The sequence below is a fragment of the Protopterus annectens genome, chromosome 11.part0, assembly GCF_019279795.1.
Source record: "Protopterus annectens isolate FY-2018-M chromosome 11.part0, PAN1.0, whole genome shotgun sequence".
Taxonomy (NCBI): Eukaryota; Metazoa; Chordata; order Ceratodontiformes; family Protopteridae; genus Protopterus; species Protopterus annectens.
The window spans coordinates 25,507,617-25,527,287 of record NC_056745.1 but is presented as its reverse complement, the minus strand read 5'-3'; the positions used below and the strand labels follow the sequence as shown (position 1 = coordinate 25,527,287).

Here is a 19,671-nt window from a genome sequence, read left to right as displayed (position 1 = left end):
GTTACATTGTCTTAGGATGCCCAAATCTACCAAGCTGCTACAGACACATTTGGAAATTGCATATCCATATTGTCCAGTCATGTAATAGGGTTGGCTGTTTAGGATTAAAGACTCGGTGTTAATAGGGGTCTCCAAGCGTAGTTTCTGGGGTTAAGGGCAAGATGTTATATAGTACCAGACTATGGTAGTGCTATTTGATGCTCAAGCTAGTTACTGTAAGTTTAATTCCACACAATGCCATACTGTTTAATAGGTTTTGGGCCTAATCCTAGCTTTATAGGGAAATTTTACTGTCTAGGCATTTGCTACTGCACAGGGCACTGCCAACTGCTACTGCTTGATGGGCAGGTCCAACAAACTTGCCTGATTCATAGCAGAGAAAACAAGGTTAAAAACTGACTCCTATGCCCTCTAATCAATAAACAACTACACTGAGTTCTCTGGAGTGCTTTCCACCTCAGGGAGCCCAGGTAAACACCTGCTGCTGCAACATGTATGATCCTAGAATAGAGTACAGCAAAAACAGCTTATAGGTGCAGATTAAACAATAAACAATTGCTGAACAACTAAGTCCCTGTCTAATTCTCCCTTCTGCAAGGCAATTTGGAGGCAAACAGAACTAGAAAAGCCAATAAACAGAGAAATATCTATTTTGTCTCAAAATGATATAAATGCTTTATAAATGCTCATAACAGTACAGATCACTGTATAAAGCAAGTATATGTGCGGTAAATCATGAGCATATTCTTACCTGAGCTTGGATAGTTCTGGATGCAGTTGAAAGACTTGAAAAGTGTTGCAGAACTCTGTATACATGAGCAGAGAGCCTTGCAAGTGTGCCTGATATCTAGCAGAGAATAAAACATTACAAACGGACTCGTATGCTCTCTAGCCAGTTAATGACCACAAGGTGAGCTTGCTGGCGTGCTTCCAACTCAGAGAGACGAGGTGAACACCTTCTTCCACAAGATCAATAATCCTGCTATTTTGTGATATAAAGGCACATCAAAAGCAGCTCTCAAGTGCAGATTAAACAATAAACAATTATCAGACAACTACGTCCCTGGCTAATTCACTGTTCTGCAAGGTAATTCGGAAGCAAACAAAACTAGAAAAGCCAACAAACAGAAAAGTGACTTATTTTGCCACAGAAATAAATAAATACTTTAAAAATGCTCAAAAATATTAGTGATCATCTTATTAGGCAAGTACAAGTGCAGTAAATCAAGAAAATATAGTCCCTGACTATTTCAGGATTGGTCCAAGAACAACCAAGAAAAACGAAAAAACGATCCGAATGCACCACACGAACAAACTTTTAATTATTAAAACAGTATTAAGCGCTTTCATCTCATTATAAGAGACTTCATCAGAATACAAAGCAAGACATTTTCTACTCTATTTAAATAGCACATTTAAATGACATCATTAATTCATTGACCAACCAACACTGTGAGAATGAAATTACATACATACAGGAAGTTATATCACAACATTTAAAATCATAACATTAGATAATTTTTTTTTTATAAAATGAATCCATAATAAATAAATAAATATATATGTATACTTATTTTTTATATATATATATATATATATATATATATATATATATATATAGTTGTTTTATACATATATATATATATATATATATATATAGTTGTTTTATACATATATATATATATATATATATATATATATATATATATATATAATTATATAATATTTGCTCTTTCATTTAACATAGGGGAAATTGATATAGTGTCATTTAATCTCGATAAGGGTTGAGGAGTGGTACTATTTAAGACTACTGATTATTCTAATGAAATGCAAGAATTGTTATTTGACTACACTACTTATTTAGGGGTATCTAAAAATCAGATTAACATCTCTTATTCCAGAATAGATTCATATCTGGAAGAATATTTACTTAATAAGAGAATAGATTCTGATTTGTATAACTTTTTATATAGAACGAACCCAGTCATAGCGGTATTTTTTGGAATACCCACGGTACATAAAGGTTTGATGAAACCTCCTTTTAGGCCTATAGTGGCTGCAAGAGGGTCTAAGACACATCCTTTGACAGTATTTATTGATGCTTGTGTACAACATGTTATAGAAAAAAACTCCACATTTAGTAAAAGACTCATGGGATTTCTTAGGGTTATTGAAAAAGGAGATATGGGCAAAGGATTTGATTTTTTTTAACCATACATGTAAAAGATCTTTTCACTACAATCCTGAAAGATGATGGTCTTACAATATTTGAGGAAATCTTGTTTCATTCGTCTATTTTAAAACATGACCAAGTTACTCTTATTTGTGAACTGAGTTTAGACTTAGAGACCAACTTTATATGGTTTGAAGGGGAGTATTACCAACAAATCAAGGGAGTGGCAATGGGGACAGACTGTTCTCCAGTTTATGGAAATCTTGTTCTCCTGGGTTGGGAAAATGCATATGTAAAAAACTGCCCTTATTGGAATAAAGTGAAAATGTATTCACATTTCTTGGATGATATATTTATCTTGAGGCAAGGAACTTGTCACGAGATAGAAGAATTTGTATGATATTTAAATTCTACCACAGATTTCCTTGAGTTTACTTTTCAGTATAATAGAGTGGGTATTCATTACCTTGGTACCTACATATCACATGGACAAGATGGATTTAGATCTAAAATATATAGAAAAGACACTTTTTGCATTTTGATAGTAACCACCCACCAAAGCAAAAGTAGAGTATTAAGGGACGAGCAAGAAGAGCAGCTCATATGACATCACATTTGGATGATGTCATAGTAGAACTTGAAAAGACTTCTATTATGTTTCAAGAGAGAAGATACCCCAAAAGTCTTGTAACTGAGATTATTAATGAGGTTTATGGAAAGTGGGGTACTTATTATAAGCCACTCTTAGAAGTAGGTTTAGAAAAGGATAAAATGGATGGTATGGTACAGGGAATACATAATGGTTATGACAAAGCATGTGTATTACAATTTAACCATGTTACAGGTAAAATAAAGAAGCCCCTTCAAGGGAATTGGAATATTTTTAGGACAAATAATGAGGTTTTTAACAAGGTTGGAGAAAGGCCTAGATTTGTTAATAAAACCAGGGCAAATTTTAAGAAGCTTTTGAATGTAAACTTCAAGGAAGAAAACAACCAGATCTTGGTACCAGGGCATGTGGTAGTTATAGTCAATGTTCATATATCATTAAAACAAACATTATAGTATTAAATAATTGTTTAAAAAGTTAAATTTTTTTAAAAAAGAAAATTGTTGTACAAGCAGGGTGGTTTATTTAGCAGTGTGTATAACATGTTCACAATTCTATGTGGGTAAAACGCAGTGTGCAATTAATATGAACATTTAAATGATATCAAAAACAAAAAACATATCAACGCTCTGTATAATCATTCCCTTTATTGTACCACCTTCACAAAATTCATATTTGGTATTCTAGATATAATTAAATTGGATCAAAGGGGAGGAGATTGGAAAAATAATTTAAGAAAGAAAGAAACTGAATAGCAGCTTAGATTGGCTGCAATGTTCCCCCTGGATTAAATGACACTATATCTATTTCCTCTATGTTAAATGAAAGAGAAACTATTATGCAATTTTATATATATATATATATATATATATATATATATATATATATATATATGGTCTATATGACAGTATTGAATGGACTAAATAGCGAATGCTATTTAGTTGATCCAATGCTGTCGAAATGGCAAAATAGCAAAGTCACGGAACATCAAATTTTTTCCCAGGGAAAAAATTTGGTGGGCCGTCTTTGGGACTTTGCCATTTTCTCCACTATGGTGCGATCTTGGAGTTGGTATATTTAAGTAGGGGATGTGGAGGGGCAAAGCCCCCCACTTAAATCTGTGTTTAAGTTTTATTTTTTTTTTACGGAGCAGCAATTTCTTTCCCTGAGAAAAAATTTGCTGTTCCATTTGTTCGATATTTTGTTGTTTAGATATTATCAGTACGATGAAATAGCACTCACTATTTTCATCGTATGATAATATAATATAGACGCTCATATATATATATATATATATATATATATATATATATATATATATAATAAGTATAAATATATATATTTATTTATTATAGATTAATTTTATAAAAAAATGTATCTAGTGTTATCATTTTAAATGTTGTGATATAACTTCCTGTATGTATGTAATTTCATTCACACAGTGTTGGTTGGTCAATGAATTAATGATGTCATTTAAATGGGCTATTTAAATAGAGTAGAAAATGTCTTGCTTTGGATTCTGGTGAAGTCTCTTATAATAAGATGAAAGCGCTTAATACTGTTTTAATAATTAAAAGTTTGTTCGTGTGGTGCATTCGGATCCTTTTTTTAGTATTTCAGGATTGGTCCCTGATTGAGCTTTGTTCCTGATTCATTGATAGCTATTTTGTTGCATTTGTCACAAACAGTAGCTTGCAAACCGAAGAACATTTTTTTCTCTTCCTTTCCCTTGGTTCACTTTGAACTTTGAGAATGCATTTATTTATTTATTTATTGACTTTTTTTTTTTTTTGCTTGAGATGAGTTGAGGTGGATGGGTGCCAGTTTGGGGACTGCACAGGGTGTCAGGTGAGCTAGCTGAAGATTAAATCAGATGTGTTAAATCAGCTATGTTAACTTTTTAAATTAATTACAATAATTTCATATCTCTCAGCTGTCCAGATTTTCACAGAATGGCTAGCTTTTTGCCTATTTTTTATCTGTTCATCATAAAATTAATGATTTTCTGGCAAACCATTGAGGGGCTGAATTCACAAAATAATGATTAACATTTGAGTTTCAGACAGGCAAACCCAAATTTTTGCTCTAAGTTATCACACAATGCTACCTCCTATACTTAGCCAACAGATATTGCCAACATACTAGCCATCAGATTCAGTGCCAACTTTACCCCTCTTCTCCCCCATAAAGGTCCAATCACAATACTGGAAGAATAACAGCCGCCCGTCTTTACTGCAGCACAGGTTAAAGCTGCATTGTCTAAGCCCAAGAATACAGCTTCCATGGGACCTGACAATATCCCTGGCTGTGTTCTACATGAATTACAAAGTGAACTGGCACCACATTTGTGTGCTCTGTTCACTCACAGCCTCACCTCAGGCTTTGTCCCTACCAAATGGCACACTGCTACAGTGATCCCTCTCCATAAAGGAGGGGTGACTACAGACCCTGGAAATTATCATCCCATTAGCCTGATGAGTCTGATATGTAAGGCTATGGAGAGCATCATCATGGCCCTAATTAACAAGGATATAGGGAATCTCCAAACTCTAGATCCCACGCAATTTGGTTTTGTGAAAGGGAGATCATGCCTGCTCAAGATGGTTGACTTCTTTGAGTCAGTCACCAGAGCTGTGGATGAAGGTAAGGCAGTTCATACAGCCTACCTCGATCTGGGCAAAGCCATTGATATCATTCCTCACTCAGGGTTTATCAACCCCTATATCATTAGGTGTGTTGCAAATTGGCTCATAGATAAAACCCACAGTGTGAAAGTAGTGGACTCCAAGTCTGACTGCTGACCAGTCACGAGTGGAGTCCCACAGGGATCGGTCCTGGGTCCTCTCCTGTTTGGCATCGACTTCTCAGAAGTCCAGGCCAACACAGAAGGACTCTGGCTGACCAAGTTCACAGACAAATGCAAGCTGGGAGCCATAATTAACTCCCCAAGTGATGCAGACATCCTACAGAAAGGCCTCACTGAGACCAATGACTGGTGTTGAAACCATGGCCTTAAGCTTAATGCCAAAAAATGTGTTGTCATCCTCTTTGGGAAAAACTCAGTTCCCACTAATTACCACATCGATTGGAGCACACTGAACACTGAAGGTGTTATAAGACATCGGGGGACACAGGTTGACAGCAACCTTTCCTTTGACCATCAAATTGCAGCTGTGGTCAGAAAGTCCTTCTATGTGGCACATCTCATTACCAGGAAGAAAGAGGTCATCATTTCTCTCTACTCTTCCCTCATGAGACCAATCATAGAGTATAATGCCCCTTTTGGCATGTACTGCACTAGATACCTGCAACAGCTGGAGAGGCCACAAAAGTACCTCATGAAGAGGATCCTAGGCTTTAAACACATGTCCTACATGGACAGACTCAAAAAACTCTGGCTATTCTCTGTCTCTCTGTCTCATATCGTCTACTAAGAGGCAATCTCTACTTGACTTACAAATCCATGTCTGACCCAGCTTTGTTAGAAATGCTACATCTAAAGAAATCCCAATCCCTCCACACCACAAGCTCCACAGACCTCAACCTCATTACCACAATCAACAGAACATGCTGGAGGGGCAGGTTCATAACCCAGAGACAGCCCATACTATGGAATAGACTTCCCATACATGTCAAGCAGAGCACCTCACTAGCCCTCTTCAAGAGAAATCTTGATGAGTGGATGGGAAATAGAAAGTTCACCCCGGGTATCACTCCAGTGGCTCTACTTGATAGAGGCACTGGGAACTAACAACAGTCAGCACAATGCCAGGGCACTTCTATGGGCTAGGCTTGTAAAGGCCCCAGGGCCATTAGTCTAGTACACACCTATGAACCTATATCCTTCAGAAAAAATATGCCAAGACACAATATGTTATTCTAGTAACTTTCCAAGGCTATAAAAACAATATTTAAAATCTGTCTCTATTCTTTGCCTGTGTGTTACTTTTTGGCTTTGTCCAGACTTCTTGTGTTAAGAGGTTGACAGGTATAGTGATATTTAGAATTTGGACCTTTGTCCTCCTCTCCACCCACCATTATCTTTGGCTCTGTCCAGAATTCTTGAGCAAAGAAGTTGGGAAGTATTCTTAAATGGATATGGGATTCATAATGAAGAAGCAGACACAGCATTATCATCATCATCATCAATTCTACATGGGATCGGGGGGTCATGTTAACTGCTGCCATCTCTCTTGATTCAATGCCACACTCCTACCTTCTTCATAGGTTCATAGGTGTTTACTAGGCTAACAACCACAAGGGCCTTTTTAAGCCTAGCTATGCATTTCAAATCTCTGACAAGTTCTGATACCCTTGGTAAGTGTAAGCATGGGCCTGGGAGATGAAACATTTACAAGCAGGGGCCTGGGAGATGAAACATTTACAAGCAGGGGCCTGGGAGATGAAACATTTACAAGCAGGGGCCTGGGAGATGAAACATTTACAAGCAGGGGCCTGGGAGATGAAAAATTTACAGGTTACCTGTGTCCATTGGAGACATAGATGCCAAGCTAGGGATGAATTTCCTGTTCTCCATCTAATTGTCCAAGTTACACTTGAACTGGATTAGGGAGGAACTCTGCTTCCCATGGTTGGGGAGCCTGTTCCATAGACGTGGTAGTCTCTGGGATACATATCTGTCTCTCCAGCAGGTCCTATTTGTATCACACGCAATGTTTCAGTCTTTAGAACAGGTAACTCTGGTGCTGATTGTTCTGTGGCTATGCAGGAGGTCCATCTAAGTTGGGTCTGACAATGTCTTGTATGTCAGGCATAGATATCCCCTCAAAAGCCTGTAGGGATAGAATATAGGGATAGGGTCTTGAGGCAGTCTGCATAGGACATGTTACTTATACCCTGTATTCTTTTAGTGAGAAAACTCTGTGGGCATTCAAATTGTTGGATATGCCTGGTTAGGTACATACTAAAGGGGGCATTTAAACTCAATGATAGGGCTGATGAATGCTGAATACAGTGGAATAATTACTTCGTTGGACTTAAATGCCTTACCTTTGCTTATAAGTTGTACAAAGTAGAATGATTTCCTCACTGCTGTGGGCATGTGATGGTCAAAGGCTAGATTAGTATCTATGTGTGTCCCTAAGTCCCTGACTACTGGGTCAGATCTAAGAGGTGTGCTATCGATATGATAGCTACCAGGGGTGGATGACTTCTGCAAAGGATTACTATTTCTTTGCATGTAGTTTTAGTCCATGGCTCTGACACCAGTTGTTTGTCTGTGCCATCCCTTCCTAGAAAACATTTTTGTCAGTGTGGGATTCAATGACAGCACCTAATTTGCAATCATCTGCAAATTTAGTCAGCCAGAGACCATTGACATTGGCCTTTGCTTCAGAAAAATAAATGATAAAAAGGAGCAGTCCAAGAAATGATCTCTGAGGGACTCCACTTGTGAATGACCACTTTGTAGAGATGGACTCCCCAGTTCTAACTTCCTGGGTCCTGTCTGTGAGCCAGTTGGCTATTCACTGGGTGACATACAAGTTTGTACCTAACATCTTGAGCTTGTCAACAATGCCTGAGTGGGGTATTGTGTCAAATGCCTTGACCAGGTCAAGGTAATCAGTGTGAACAATTTTGCCCTCATCCATTGCTTTGGTGACCTTCTCAAAGAAGGTAGGTATGACCTGTCCGTGACAAAACCAAACTGGGTTGGATCCAGTGTCCGGAGGTTTACTATATCTCTATTGATCATCTCCATGATAATTCTTTCTATGGCTTTACATATAAGAGTAGTGAATCTTCTGAGTCTGTAGTTACTAGAGTCTGTAGATGATCCACCTTTGTGCAGAGGGATGACTGCTGCTGTTCTCCATTCATGAGGCAGGAAGCCTGTTTGGAGGCTGCAGTTAAATAGCAATTCTAGTGGCCCTGATAGGTCATGTTTAATGCTATTTATAGGGTATCCTGGGATATTGTCTGGGCAAACTGCTGCAGTGTTCTTGGCCTTAGAAAAAGTATAAGAACCTGTTCCCTAGTGATAGCAGGGGGAGTTATATTTGATGGTATTTCTTGAGGGAAGGTTGAGGGGGAGAGAGGGGTAAAGTTGGAGCTGAATTTACCAGTCAGTAGGTTTGCTATGTGTTAAGGCTCAGTATAGGTGGCTTCATTTACAATGAGCTCTGCACACAATTGTGTATTGCCTTTGAGGTTGTGGACATAGCTAAAGAATGCCTTGTGGTTGTCCTTGGCCTGGGAGGCCAAATTGCTTCACATTTGGCTTTGGTATACTTTATTGCCCTCTGAGTTGTTTGTTTAGCTTGATGAGAGTGCATTTATCCTGCTGGGGGCTGCACCTCCTAATTTTTGCCATGATTTTCTTCCTTCTGTTATGCAACCTATTGATTTTGTGATTCCACTAGGGGGGTTTGTTTTTTGAGTTAGTTTTGTACTTCCTGGTGGGTACAGCTGCCTGTATGCAGCTATTAACACATTTTTATAGGGTTTCTGCGAACAATTCTGCATAGGCAGCAGTGTTCTCATGGTGTATGGGAGCTTGGAATTTTGCCAGGTTGTCACTTAATAGCAGGAAGTTAGCCTTAGAGCAGTTCCTGAATATTCCAGGTTTAGCTGGTGGTCCAGGTTTTATTTTTACTTTAAAGGTGGCTATTTTGTGGTCTGACCTTACCAGGAAATACATTACAGTAGGGGGTGTGCAGCACTCTCCCATATTAGTGAGGACCAGATCCAGTATGGTTGCAACCCTGGTTGGTATACTTGCAACCCTGGTTGGTATACTGACATTCTGGTCCAAGGAGATTGTGTTTACAAATTCTAGATGTGATGCCCCTGCACTAGCCCAGTCATCAAGGAGCCTCAATCCCCACCACTGGCAACAGCAGGGGATGCACACACTGGGAGAATGACAAGTACACACACACAGCAAAGTGCAATTTCTTTAAGAGCACACAGATATCACAGTCAGTCTGGGGCTGGTTTCTCCCTTTTTCTCCAGATCCCCAATAACACTACCCAATGGCACAGCTATAGGGATGAGATCTCAGCTGAGTTGCTAAGCCAAAACCTCCAGCTCCCTCTCTGTCCAACCAATGCTTAGTGTCCCTGCCCAAGTAGCTGACACACACACACTTTGAGGATTCGATTTATACACACACACACACATACACACACACACACACATACACACACACACACACACACACACACACACACACACACACACACACACACACACACACACACACACACACACACCTGGGAAAGGCTGGAACAAGTTTACTACCTATGCCCCTTCTGCCCAGACTATAAGGTAGTTATCACTGCACCAACAACTCTTATCAACTACCCTAAGAGCCTTACAAAGGGTATCCAATCCTACTGTGTCATGCTACTATTAATCCAAATGGTAGTCTGACCAAGAGAAAGGCTATTTAGAAGTGGCCTGTACAGTGTCACCAAATACATATGCAAGTACTATAAGAGCTTAAATATGACTCACAAGGATCCCCTTCAGTAGATCGAAGTTTTACAAGTTCGAACCTCATATGGCTGAGACCATATGTTCGAACTTGTAAAAGTTCGATTGGACTGAATGGAGATCTCCGTACAGTACGGACGGAGAAGATTTCCCTTTTCTGCAATGTATTGCGATCTCGAAGATGGTATATTTAAGTAGGGGGGGGTGCAGGGGGCATAGCCCTCCTGCTACAGATGTTTAGTTTAGTTTTTTTTTGTTTTTTTTTATTTTTTCTTCAGTGTTAGAACTTTTACAAGTTCGAACATATGGTCTCGGCCATATGTGGTTCGAAGTTGTAAAAGTTCGATCTACTGAAGTAGATCTGTCTCACAAATATCAGCCACAACGATAGGTTTAAATATATTTAATAATAAATAATAAAAGAACAAGAGAATACTCAGTAAATCCAACACAGTTACTTCAGAGTTCAAAAACACAGGAAATATTTTAAAACAGCATTGCAGGACAGTCTCAAATAAATGCAAAAAACATCTAAACTAATGTTTACTATATTCCTATCTATATCTAAAAAGAGTTCCTGTGCCCTAAGAAACTTACTTACAGAGCAAAGTAAGTACAGACGGTGATGATGATGAGTGGATCTTTCCAGGTCTAAGACAAAATACAAAATGCACAGCCTTTCTCTGAGAGAGTTTCCAAATTAATATCAAACATTACTGCTGGGCCAGCTTGGATGACAGCACTCTTTGTCAGCTGACTTCAGTTCCAAGACTGAATACGCCAATTCCATTGGCAAGCAGTGGAACTCCCTGCCAAACAACCTTAGACTTACTACTTCGCTCAATCAGTTCAAATTTAACCTTAAAGAATATCTCTCCACACAATGGATATGCCCATGTCGTGAACCTGACTAACTACATATCTCATACCTTCTAGTCCCATATCCCTAGCCCATTTCCCTAATTGCAGATCTCTAAAATCTCTCTTTCCTTATAACAATTTAGGAAGATTCTCCGATTTCAGTCTATTTTCCAGTAATATAACAAAATCAATGTTTTGTGTATAACCTCCTGTCTGTCCTTGTCTTATATAACATCTATGTAATTTTTCATTCCTGCATATGTAATCTATATTCTCTTTGTAGTAACTATACTTTGAATTTTGTAATTCAAACATGTACTTCCATTTTGTATTGGAGCTTTTCTCCTCGGGCCTCTACTGAAAGCGGATATGTATCCAGCTAGACCAGCCCGGTTAACAAATGTAAAATAAATAATAAAATAAATAAATAAGACTAAACAGAAACTTAATAGAATTTAGCATCTCTGTGTGAGAGATACATATCTCTCAGGTGTTTACAGTTGCTAGAAGAGATAAAACAATAAACACTGACAAAACAATATAGAAGGCAACCGAGTTGTAGACATCCTGTCTCCTTGCTGCATTGAAACTGAGAGATAACATCTCTTGTTTATGGCCCAGGTATAAAGTAACTTAACCTCAACTATTCTTAAGTTTTGCAGGTTAATCTCCTATGTTCCAGCAGGGTATGCTGTGGTTACATTTTAGCTCAGTACATAACATACAGTTCTGTATAAATCGCATCCATATTCACAGATGCCACAGAAAAATTTACAAAATTCCAGATAGCAGGGCTGGCAGTATTCCCTTTTGTGACATTTCAATAAAAATCTTATTAATATTCACAAATGACAAAGAATTATTTACAAAATTCCAAATAGCTGGGCCGACAGTGTGATCTCCCCCGCCCCCCCCCCCCCGGAAACTCAAGCTAGTTTTTCAAGTGACTCTTGAAGAACGTTGCTTGAGAGGGTTGGCTATCTTAGAATGCCTTACCACATTCCCTGCCTTGAGGGCCCATCTGCATTGGCATTGCTAACCCCATTGCAGTGTTGCACTGTCATATCATATGCTTGCAATCCTAGGGTCTACCTTAGTAACTTGGCGTTTTGCTGGCTGGCTCGATGTAGCCATGTTAAGGGAATTGTGGTCTGTAACTACAGTGAATTTCCTTCCATACAGGTAAGAATGAAGTTTCTGCAGTGCCCACACTATGGCTAGGCATTCTTTTTCTACAGCTGCATAGCATTCCTCCATGGGTTGGAGCCTACAACTGAGATATACCACTTGGTGCTTTTCTCCTTCTGAAGAAACCAGGCTAAGTACAACCCCCACCCCATGGTTTAAAGTACCCACCTGCACAACAAATTCTTTGCTGTAGTCTGGAATGGCTAACACAGGGGATCCTCCCAAAGCTCCTTTAAGCTTCTGGAATGCCTGCACACATGCTGGAGTTGACACTACCTTATCTGGCTTGTTTTTCCTTCTCAGGTCTGTGAGAGGAGCAGCTATAGTACTATAATTGGGGACAAACTTTCTGTAGTACTCTGCTGTCCCTAAGAATGTCTCACCTGCATTTTGGTAACAGGGGCAGGCCATGCCTCAATGGCTTCCACTTTGACAGGCCTGATCTTATCATTCCCCACTCTGTGTCCCAGGTAGAAGACCTCTGCCATACCCACCTGACATTTGCTGAGCTTAATGGTCAATACTGTCCACTGTAGTCGGCCCAGCACCTCCCTGACATGCCAGGAATGGCTGTAGATAGCAATATCATCTAGGTAAGCAAGGGAAAAATCTCCTGCTCCTGCTTGGATAGAATCTACCAGCCTCTGGAAAGTTGCTAGGATATTTTTCATCTCAAAGGGCATTTTTGTGAACTCATACAAGCCAAAAGGAGTCACAAAGGTTGATCTCTCTCTAGCACTGGAATTCACAGGCACATGTCAGTAACCCTTGGTAAGATCAATGGTGGTAAGATACTTAGCCCCACCCAGCTGCTCTAGGTCTTCATATGTCTTAGGCATGGAGTAAGCATCTGACTTTGTGTGACTATTTAATTTCCTGAGTCCACACAGAACCTGGTGCTGCCATCCTACTTTGGTACCAGCACCACTGGGGAGGCCCAAGGACTGCTGAACTCCTAGATTACACCTAGTTCCAACATTTCCTGTATCTCTTTCCTCAGAGTCTGCTTGACTCTTTCAGGCACCCTATAAGGGGCCTGTTAATAGTCCTTTGGGGTCCTGTATCCACATGGTGCTGCCCCAGGTGGGTGCACCTTAGTTTCCTGGTGAACATGTCCCCAAACTTCTGTAATACTGCTCAGATTTCTTGAGCCTGGGTAGGGGATAGCTGCTCGGACATTGCTACCCCTTCCAATGAGGTGTCAGTCTGAGCCTCACTGAGGAAATCAGTCACCAGATCCCCCCAGACTCTTCCTGCAATTAACTGCAAATACTGAGCACAAGAGCCTTCCTATCATGGTAAGGTTTCATCATGTTAACATGGTATAATTTGTGCCCCTGTGTCCTGCCTAGCAGTTCTACCATGTAGTTAACATCACTGACCTTCCTTACCACCTTGAAGGGTCCCTCCCAAGCTGCCTGCAGCTTGTTGTGTCTGGCAGGAATGAGGACCATAACTTGCTGCCCTACAGCTACTCTCTAGCTTGAAGATTCCTGTCATAGCAGACCTTTTTCTGCTGTTGGGCTTCTGCCAGTTTCTTCTGGGCCAAGCCCATGAGTTCCCTGATCTTTGTCCTGAGGTTTAGGATATATTCCACAACAGACTCCTTGTGGGATTCACACTCACCATCCCACTCATCTCAAATCAAATCTAGAGGTTCCCCTCCCCTATGCCCATACAGCAACTCAAAGGGTGAAAAACATGCGGATTCCTGGGGCACCTCTCTGTAAGCAAATAACAGATGGGGCAAATATTTGTCCCACTCCCTCTTAAACTGGTCTGCAAATGCTCATAGCATCATCTTGAGTATAGAGTTTAACCTCTCAACATGACCATTAGTCTCGGGATGGCAGGGGGGGTCTTTAGGTGTTTTACCTCATAGTACTTCCACAGACAAGCCAGCAGGTCTGACATAAAATTGGCACCTTTGTCGGTCAGCATTTCTTTTGAGAAAAATACCCTGCTAAAAAATCTAAAAAAGCATTTGCCACCTTTTCTGCCTCAAAGGAGCACAGGGCCACCGCTTCAGGGTATATGGTAGCATAATCTACTACTACTAGGATATACTTTTTCCCTGTGGAACTTGGGTTACTCAGACGCCCCACAATATCCATAACTACTCTCTGAAATGGCTCTTCAATCATAGGCAAAGGCATCAAAGGACCTTACACCTTGTCACCTGCCTTGCCTACCTTTTGGCATTGATCACAGGTCCTGCAGTATGCTGTTACATCTCTGGAAATCCCAGGACAATAAAGGTTCTGCATAATATGTCTCTGTATGTTTTCTGCACATATCACCTGCAAAGGGAATATCATGTGCTATGGCTACAAGTGCCAGATGGTAGGCTCTAGGCACTACCAACTGCTGTATTCTCTCATGCTCTAGCCCTCCCTCAGTGGTCCACTCTTTATACAGTAGCCCTTTGTCCCAGTATACAGATTCCCCCTTCCCATGAAAATCACGTGCCTCACTAGCTACCTCTCTCATGCCTTGCAATGTAGGGTCTGAGAGCTGAGCCTGTCTCAACTCTCTCTTTGTAACCCTGCCTAGTTCCCCTTCCACAGGAATTCTGGCATCCTCTGACAGTGGTGCCTCACTATCAGCCTGGGTACTACTACTCACCTCTACCTTTGCAGTCACTCTGTCCAAGGGAACATCAGTACCCACAAGCAGCTGTGGCTCACCTTCACTCTCACTGCTACAGTGTAGCTCCCTCCCTGAAGTAACCACCTCACCAGTCCCTGCTGCAAGTATGCAGTCTGTCTGAGTCTCCCCCAGGCTACCAGACCCACATGCTTGTCTCCAAGCCTTACTGCATGTAACTGCATGCACACAATGTACTGCATTAGCAAAATCATTCCTTATCAGGACATCTGCATGGATATCCTCAAACACACCTACTTGCTGGCTTACTTTTCCACCCTACCAGTCAAGGTGAAGCCTAGCCAAAGATATTTGGAATGGCGCCCCTCCTAAAGCTCTGACTGGAGTAGACTGCCCAAGCAAGTAGTGCTCCTCATTAACCATTGGAGGCTTTGCAATGGTCAGGTCAGAGGCTGTGTCTCTTTTAGCAATGGCCTCTGTCCCATTTACTAAGATAGGATATAAACTCTTGTGGTAGTTTGGTACCCTTGTTGTGTCTCGAGACAACTTAATGCTGGCATTCTGTTATTCCCACTTACTGGCTCCCCCACCTTTTGTTCTCCACCTTGCCTCCATGGGCATCTATATGCTACATGGCCCCACTGGATGCATTTAAAACATTTAACCCTAGGTCCTGGATGTGTACCTGGACCAGTGGCTTCCCCCGCTACTTGTGGACTGTGTTGGGGTAGTCTGGGCTGCCCACCATGGGTCCTCTTAGACCTATGAGCAGCAATGGGTGACTCTTTCCTGTGCAGTGATACCCTGCTTGTTAGGTATAGATCTCCCTTCTTCCCCAACTCATCTGCAGTAGTGCATTGTCTATCAGCTAACCAGATTCTCATGTCCTCAGCCAAAGTGTTAAGGGCTTGTTCCCTCACCAAAAGGTCTTCCAGCCATTCAAAAGTGGTGACTTGACACCCACTCACCCTTCTATGAAAATAAGTGCTTAACTCAGCAATATATTCACATACACTTTCATCTGCCTTGCTTCTATGCTCACAAAACTTTTTCCTATAAGTTTCAGGTATTAACTTAAAGCATTCTAAAAGACAATTTTTTACTGTATTTTAATTTAAACAATCAGTATCAGACAATTTCGAAATAGCAGTTACAGCTTTACCATGGAGTAAGGGGGTCAGGAACCGTACCCTGAGCCCTTGGACAACATTATACTGTTTACATACCCTTTCAAACATATGAATAAAACTATCAAAATTATCCCCCTCTGTAAACTGTTGAAGAAATTTACTGACCTTTGTTGCTTCTGGGGTTCGGTTACTCCCTTCCCCATTACCTCCATGACCCTGGTGAAGAGTCAGCATCTCCTTTTCATGTTGCCTCTGCCTCTCATTCTCCTCAGCCTCCAGACATCATGGTTTCTGTTTTTCCTCAGCTTCCATATGTCTCAATTTCTCTTTTTCCTCAGCCTCCAGATGTCTCAGTCTCTCTGCTGCTTCTATTTCCAAATGCCTGACCTCGAGCTCAAGTCTCTTTAATTTCAGATGAATTTTTAAGTGCTCTATGGAAAGGTTGAACTGTCCATTTTCTGAGAGTTGTACATCTCCAAGGCCAGCCTGGTTGTCCTCCTGATTGCTGGGGTGTGATGCAGCTTTGATCAAGGCTGCAATCATTTCTACTTTAGTCAGGTTAGCATATACCAGTCCTCTAGCCTGGCACATCTCAGCTAACTGGCTCCTTGTCAGCTTGCTGTGCTCCTCTGCTGACATGCTTGACTGCTCTCCCTGCCTTACTAAGCTAACGAAAAATAAAACAATTCTGATATGAAGCTCTCTTCACTGTGTGGCTAATTGAGAGTACAAACACCTTCAGTGACCACTGTACACAGGCTACAGGAATTCAATATCCACACCACAACAAGCCAATTAATATGTGAAGTGGCTATCCTACCACTGTCAACCAATTAATATGTGATACCCCTGCACTGGCCCAGTAATCAAGGAGCCTCAATTCTCACCACTGGCAGGGAAGATGATAAATACACACACAGTAAAGTGCAATTTTCCTTAAGAGCACACAGACATTACAGTCAATCTGAGGCTGTTTTTTCTCTCTTTCTCCAGATCCCCAATAAGACTCCCCACTGGCACAGCTATAGGGTTGAGATCTCAGCTGAGTGGCTAAGCCAAAACCTCCAGCACCCTCTCTGTCCAACCAGTGCTTTGTGACAAAATATTAGGCCCTGTATTAAGTGTACCAGGGAGATACACCTTTTCTCCTATATGGGCTGCAAGGGTTTCTGTTACTAACATAAAGGAGGGTTAGAGTAGAGGACATGCCTGTGTTATACCTCAACCCTTGTCAAAGGACATGTGTGTACAAACTGACATTTTACTATAAACTGAGGTGGAATCATTCTGCACATATCCCACATATCAGATTCCTAAAATAATGAAAACCTAGAATAACTACACCTTGCACTGTTAAGGTAGCAGTGACACCTAGTGTCTTCCTGAAAAGGCTACAGCTTCTTGTGTAAATGTTTGCAAAGTTATATTCGTAACACTAACAGATGGTTGCTGTGCAGTTCTCTACAGGAAGCTGTTTGCATAAGACAAAAATGCTAAATGAATGATGTGTAACTTGTGATACTTCTCTGATCAGTTTAGGGTGCAGCTATAACGGTCTGGTTCTGTACCATTTAGGCAATATGCATTATTTCTTGCTGAATACTGTACATGACAGACTGAGAAAAGTTCTCCACTATAAAGTGTGGAAAAAATTGCACTTAACCATGCACTTGTATCTTATTCATGATTGCAGTTATCAAGATGAAACATAATTGTTTAATTTAAAAACAAACTATGATAAAAACCTATTGTTTATGTACAGCACCCCTTCTAAACTACAACATGTTGGTTTGTGCCTAACACAGTCCTTTATTTCTTTAGCAGATGTTGACAATACCTGCCAAGAGATCAGATATGTTCACAGATACAAAACTCTCATCAAGGAGAGGGAAGGTATGTCAAAAATGTATATTTTGTTTGCTTTTCTGATTAAGATAATGTACTAGAGGTTTCACGTCAGTAGATACTGAGAAGAGGAAAGATGAACCCTGTGAGTTTTTGATTAGCTGGTAGCAGGGAACTAATCACAGTGATTATCTAGCACAGTAATACACCGCTGTGTCCTCAAGTTGCAGCTGGTTAACCTGCAGCTGGGCAGTGGAACCACTGGTAGATGGAGTCATCCGATCTTTTACAGCAGGTGAGATGTATGTTGTATAACCTGTCCTGAAAGCTGCTAACCATTCCAGCCGTGCTGCTCCCCGTGCCTGACGGATCCAGTGCATGTGGTGATCATTGATGTTGTATCCAGACACTGCACACTGCAGGGTTATGGATGCCCCTGGTGTTCCGATTTCTGCTTCTTTCTGAGTCAGTACCACACTAGCCGAGCAACCTGTGTCAACATAAAGAGGTCAGCTAATTTAAAATCAGAAATCACAAGAAGAGTATGGAAAAAATAACAAAAGTAATTTTAAAAAAGTAGTATAAAATGTAAAGTTTACCAGATAAACAGCCCAAAAAGAACATCAGCATTTGAAAGGAACACATAATAAATTCTCCTTTAAACATTATATACTATGTCACTACAAAGTACCAGTTCTTGAAATGACATGTATGAATTAAGCTAAAATCTGTGATGGTGCCCTTCTGTTAAATGAGGAAGGCTGCGGACTGCTTTGCATAAGAAAATCATTGGTCTCATGTTTGATATCTGATCATATCTCTAGAGCGACTCCCATGTCACACGTACTTCATGCTTGTAAGCATTTTATTTGGGAGAGAATTATTAAACTCTAGGCTAAAATCTTTATTCCTATAAACAGATCATCAAAAGGACATTCACCATCATAATGCATTGAGTCTGTAAGATTATTTTAAATGTATTTCTTGGATTATGCAGTAAACAGGCTAATGGAATCTAGGCATGACTTCATATCTCAGTTTGAAATGAGTGAGATTTAATGGTTGTAAAAATTCCTGACTAGTAAATGTTGATAAGAAAAGCAGAGCACTGGAAGGGGGGAATCCACAAAGTCCTTCCCCCTCCCCAGAATAGCCTTTAAAAAATGGCTACAGCAGCCTTGAACTCAGAACAGCACAGGTGATACAAAGTATACAGACACCCCCGCAAGAGAACCATTCCCCAAATTGATTGTGTTAGTTACCTTGACAAGCAGTGTAAGAGATGTTGTCCCATAACAGCTTATCCTGCCGATCACCCAGACATGCAGTATCCCTAGAATATGGAGTGGTATGTGGAGCATGTCCCCAGCTTATACTCACACATGCATATGCACTCACACACACACACACACACACACACACACACACACACACACACACACACACACACACACACACACACACACACAGACACACACACACACACGCACACAGACACACACACACACGCACATACACACACACTCGAAGTTTACAATACTGTACTCTTTGCAAACACTTTCCATTTTTTTAACAATTACTATTATAAGAAGTTCAACCATTATCCATGTGATAACCAGACATGCTCAAAAACTGCTTTATAAGCTTGGTTCACAGTGCGCCTGAGCTTTATTTAACTGCCTGTGTAGTTAGCTGCTAGATAACTGAGAAAGCTTTACTTGAAATGATGTTTTGTCCCTGACTAAGATCAAACTTAAATCTGTAATGGTATTAATAGGGTCATAGATGAGTTATTATG

The 19,671-nt window shown here is 40.5% G+C and overlaps 1 gene segment (V, D, J or C); it reads right to left on the bottom strand.

The window, feature by feature from the left end:
• Positions 1–18,061: 18,061 nt before the first annotated feature.
• LOC122815985 lies at positions 18,062–18,566 on the bottom strand. The segment is given in 2 exon segments: positions 18,062–18,363; positions 18,473–18,566. Coding segments are annotated over 2 exon segments (369 nt in total).
• Positions 18,567–19,671: the final 1,105 nt, after the last annotated feature.